Here is a 5,293-nt window from a genome sequence, read left to right as displayed (position 1 = left end):
TGAAAAACAGGATCTGCCTAAAATGTGTCAGCTCTAACGAACATGTCTCGAAGGACTGCAAAAGAGACAAGTTGGAATGTAAGATTTGCAAGCAGATGCACGCCACTATACTGCATGACCCGACCAGACTTAAGAAAAAGGACACCAGTCAAACTAACTCCGCCTGTTCTCAAGTTTGCGGGCAAGGACGGCCAGCGCGATCCTGTGCTCGAATAGTCCTGATCGAAGTCTTCCACCAAGACAATCCCTCAGCAAAGGTACCCACCTATGCAGTGCTGGACGATCAGTCAACAGATGTCTTTATCACTGAACCCCTTCTTGAGAAGCTTAAGGTCGAAGGCCAAGAAGTGAACCTTGAAATCAATACGATCACAGGCTTGAACAGTGTCCGCACCAAGAAAGTCAATGGTCTACGAATCCAAGACACCGAAAATCGTCACAAGTCCATCAAGGTTCCTTTCGCTTATTCGCAAGAGAATATTCCAGCTAGTCAAAGAGACATTGCGACACCAGAAATAGCCAGATCTTGTAAGCATTTGGAAGAAATCGCCTGTCATGCTTATTAATTGGCCGTAACATTCCTTCAGCATTCCAGCCACTGCGCATTATTTATGGCAGCGATAATGAACCTTGGGCTGAAGAATACAAGTTCAGCTGGACGATAATTGGTCCAGTTTGCGTCGACAAAGAAGAAGAAACATTAAACTGTGCCTCAGAAAACCGCATCACAGTACAAACTGAATACCCTCAGAATGTTTTCACTGTGCCAACAAGCAACCGTTTCAAAGAAGAGTCCATAGTGTCCTTTGCCACAAGACAGCACCTTAAAGACGTTACCTCGCCTCAGCAAATAAGAGAGATGATGCAGTTGGATTATAGTGAACTCTATCATGCCCGAAACATCCCAGGCACTGAGAAAGGTGAAAGCGTAGAAGACAAGCGCTTCAGTGAAATCCTTACCACTGGCATACACAAAAATGATTTGGGAAACTGGGAGATGCTGTTGCCTTTTAAAACAGATACTGTTTCTCTGCCAAATAATCGTGAACAATCTTTGAAGAGATTACTAGGCATCAAGAGAAAGTTCCTAACAAATGAAGAACTATGGAACCACTACACCGAATTTATGCAAAACCTCTTCGACAGAAATCACGCCAGTGCCGTCCCATCAGAGGAACTTAAGACCGAAGCAGGCAAAGTCTGGTTTCTTCCGCATTTTGACATCTACCATCCGAAGAAACCTGACCAGATTCGGATAGTCTTCGATTGCAGTGCTGTCTTCGACAATCAGTCTCTCAATAAACTCCTCCTGCAAGGACCTGACATGATGAATGCTCTCATTAGTGTACTGTCACGATTTCGGAAAGAAGAAATAGCAGTGACATGCGACATAGAAAAGATGTTCCATAGTTTCTACGTAAACCCTGAACACAGAGACTACCTGAGATTCCTGTGGTTCAAGGATAACAACCTGGACGGCCAAATCATTGAGTGTCGCATGAATGTCCATCTATTTGGGGCTGTCTTTTCGCCGGGCGTTGCCAACTTTGGTCTATGAATGACAGCTGAAGCTGGGCGACAAGAGTTTGGTCCAGAAGCAGCGAATTTCCTACGAAATGATTTCTATGTGGAGGATGGACTAAAGTCTTTTGACACGCCTGAAAACGCCATCAAAGTTATCAAGAAAACTCAAGCCATGTGTGCAACCGTCAACGTGCGCTTACACAAGTTTGCAAGTAATAGTAAGACAGTGTTGGAAGCTCTACCTGTTAAAGATCGCTCGAAAGACCTTAAGGATCTGGATCTCCGGCATGATATTCTGCCTGTCCTACGCTCACTGGGTACCTACTGGTGCATAGAGTCTGACACGATTGGATTCTGTATTCAGCTTAAAGACAAACCTCTCATTCGCCAAGGGATTCTATCAACCGTAAGCTCAGTATACGATCCGTTAGGCATTGTGGCGCCAGTGATTTTAGTGGGGAAACAGTTACTTCAGGAACTGTGCCGTGACGGCATCGATTGGGATGATCCTGTACCAGACCACATTCATTCACGATGGGAAAAGTGGAGATCAGAGTTACCCCTTCTAGAGAATATCAGGATCCCAAGATGTGTCAAACCCTGCAATTTTGGTGAACCGGTCACCACAGAACTGCATAGCTTCTCCGACGCCAGTGACTTAAACCTGGGTCAAGTAACCTATTTGCGCCTTGCAAACAATGCGAATCAAGTACATGTCAGCCTCCTTATGGGTAAAGCCAGAGTAGCACCGCTAAAGTCTATTTCAATTCCACGTCGTGAACTCACTGCAGCCGTGATTTCAGTCCATCTGGCGTCAATGCTTAGCAGAGATTTGAACTACTTCGATCTAGTGAAGGTGTTTTATACTGACTCCTCCGTCGTTCTGGGTTATATACGCAACGAAGCAAGACGCTACCATACGTATGTCTCAAACCGCGTGCAGCAAATCCGTGACAGCTCAGATCCGACACAATGGCTTTACGTCTCCAGCTCTGACAACCCCGCTGATATTGCCTCGAAGCATAACAGCCAAACAACTCTCGGAAAATGAACTGTGGTTCAAAGGTCCCGACTTCCTCTGGAAGAATCATGTGTCGGTGGTGAACCATGACCCTGCTCCTGATTTGATTCCTGAAGACCCAGAGGTAAAGAAATGCAAAACAACGGCTCTCATTGCGAACCACGAAGTTACCAAGTGGAAAGAAGAGAAACTCTTCCCCAAAGTTCTAGAACTAGAACGCTTCAACCAATCTTCAGCGCTCGACCGCCTGAAAAAAAGCATCGTCTCTATCCAGAGAATGATTGAAAAGATTCGACCTAACAAGCAGTACAATAAAAGACCAGTAGCTGGCCCGCCAACGATGGAAGAAATGCACTTAGCAGAAGAAGTTATTCTCAAGTCAGTGCAGTTACGTTACTTCGAGAAAGAGATCCTGGTTCTCCAAAAGCTAAATGAGGGTGACTACATGTTCCAGAACCGCAACAGCGCCCGCGTCAGGAACGAAAAGTTGAAACAGGCAAGCTCACTTTTCAGACTGGATCCCTTTCTGGACCAAAAAGGGATACTCAGAGTGGGGGGTCGACTCAAGAAAGCTGCCTTAGCCTTTGAAGTAACACATCCAATTATCGTCCCTAAAAAGAGTCATATCACAGAGCTCCTTATCAGATACTACCACAGCAGAGACCAGCACCACCAGGGCCGTGGAATGACCCGCAATGCACTTCGCCAAGCCGGTTACTGGATAATCAATGGTCGTTCTTCTATCTCCTATCTGCTTCAGAGATGTGTTACTTGCCGCAAGTTACGCAGATCTGCTCAAGTCCAAAAGATGGCTAACCTTCCTGAAGAACGGCTTACTCCTGCCCCGCCTTTCACGTATACAGGCATGGATGTTTTCGGCCCTTGGTACATCAAAGAGGGTCGAAAAGAACTAAAGCGTTGGGGTATAATCTTTACATGCCTATCATCTCGGGCCATTCATTTGGAAACGTTAAACACAATGGAAACAGATTCATTTATCAACGCTCTCAGACGCTTCGTCAATCGAAGAGGCAAAGTTAGGGAACTGAGATGCGACAGAGGAACAAACTTTGTGGGAGGCAAAAACGAGCTCAGTGCTGAGTTGAAAGAAGTCAATACTGATGCAATTAAGAGCTTTCTCCTGACACAAGATTGCGATCTGATCGAGTTCAGAATGAACGTGCCAACTGCATCCCATATGGGCGGCATATGGGAGCGACTTATTCGCACCGTACGTGCACTTCTCTCAACCCTTTTGCAAGACCACGCCCACCAATTAGATGATGAAGCTCTACGAACTCTGTTCACAGAAGCAGAAAACATCGTAAATAGTCGCCCACTTACGATAGACAATTTGTCAGATCCAGATGCGCCTGAACCAATCACACCGAACCACCTGCTCACCTTTAAAGCTAAAGTAGTGTTACCACCTCCAGGAAACTTCTCGCGGCCAGATCTTTACACGAAGAAACGGTGGCGCAGAGTGCAGTACCTGACGGAACAGTTTTGGGGTCGCTGGCAACGAGAATATTGCATGCTGCAGCAAAAACGCCAGAAATGGAACGAAACCAGCCCTAACAGTCAAGTTGGTGATGTCGTCCTGATCCGTGACGAAACATGCCCCAGAAACCAGTGGCCACTTGCAAAAGTTACCGAAGTTTTGCCCAGCGATGATGGCCTTGTTCGTAAAGTCCGTCTGCTTGTTACTCGATCCGGTACCAGAAAGGTGTTTGACAGACCTATCCACAAGTTGATCCTGATTTACCGACAAGATGAAGATAGAACTAACGGTTGATTTGGAGTAGACCTTAATGACCAGAGTACGACCCCGTCGGGGAGCCAGAACAATTCTCAGGAAGAGAGACATTTATTTAATGAACTCTGAGAACATTTAGTCTTATTCATATTTGTTTACTGTAATTTCATACATTCTACCATGTCTGGGGGAGCCATGTAACGGCCTCTCAACCGTTTAGGCATTGCGTTACACGACAAGACACATCACGTGTCATTACGTCTTTTCATACGGGACTGTTAAAGCTCCACGTGGAGCTGAGACATCGATGAACGTCTGGACTTGGTTTGAGCTTCGCTCGAAGCGACAGTAATTTCTCACGCAACCCGTGCAGATTAGTAGCCTTACAGTCTTTGACGGTCTTGTATGCGGTTCAGCAGTAGGACTACCTCAAGCTGTATGTATGTTTGTTGATTTTCTGCCTTTCGGTGATCGCCTGATCTCAGTTAGTGACTTAAAATAAACAGAGCCGATACGGATTATGTTAGACTTTTGGCCTTTGTAATCGTCGTTTCCGCGCGCCCTTCTTCGAAAGAAAAGCGGTCGCCACACCCCACCCGTGCGGGATTTGTTTCTTGCAAAGTCCCTAGTATTTGGCGAACCCAACTGGATTTGAAGATGCACTTGAGAACTTTATTTGGGTTTTTTAAACAGTCGGCAAACACTCGGACTTTGCATTCTGATGAAAACTGAACTTTAATTATTTTTTTCTCGAATACTCCATAAGTTGCTATAAATCACTCCTCTTACTGTACATGTGCAGTATGGTGAAAATTTCAACTTTTCATTCAGTCCTGAAATCCCCAGAATCTGTTTTCAATCTATCCGGACTGATGAAGAACAAGGGAAAACACACTATCATGACAGTTCATTGCTGCTTCTAAACACAACGTCCTTAAGTTTCCTGAGTACTCTGAACAGTTGCTGTGATGCTTCACAAATTAACATTCTTG

At 45.4% G+C, this 5,293-nt stretch overlaps 2 protein-coding genes across 2 annotated transcripts; both read left to right on the top strand.

Moving 5' to 3' along the window:
* Nucleotides 1-1,558: 1,558 nt before the first annotated feature.
* Nucleotides 1,559-2,575, top strand: LOC146488369 (uncharacterized). Its single transcript, XM_085119551.1, has one exon. It carries the CDS (start codon nucleotides 1,559-1,561, stop codon nucleotides 2,573-2,575), a length of 1,017 nt encoding a protein of 338 aa, XP_084975677.1.
* A 247-nt stretch (nucleotides 2,576-2,822) lies between these two features.
* LOC146488368 (uncharacterized) lies at nucleotides 2,823-4,340 on the top strand. The gene has a single exon (XM_085119579.1). The coding sequence runs from the start codon at nucleotides 2,823-2,825 to the stop codon at nucleotides 4,338-4,340; it is 1,518 nt and encodes a 505-aa protein (XP_084975705.1).
* The last annotated feature ends 953 nt before the right edge of the window (nucleotides 4,341-5,293 follow it).

Source organism: Pavona decussata, unplaced genomic scaffold (genome assembly GCF_977016875.1).
Source record: "Pavona decussata unplaced genomic scaffold, jaPavDecu1.1 SCAFFOLD_10, whole genome shotgun sequence".
NCBI lineage: Eukaryota > Metazoa > Cnidaria > Anthozoa > Scleractinia > Agariciidae > Pavona > Pavona decussata.
This window is presented reverse-complemented; position numbering and strand designations above follow the sequence as displayed.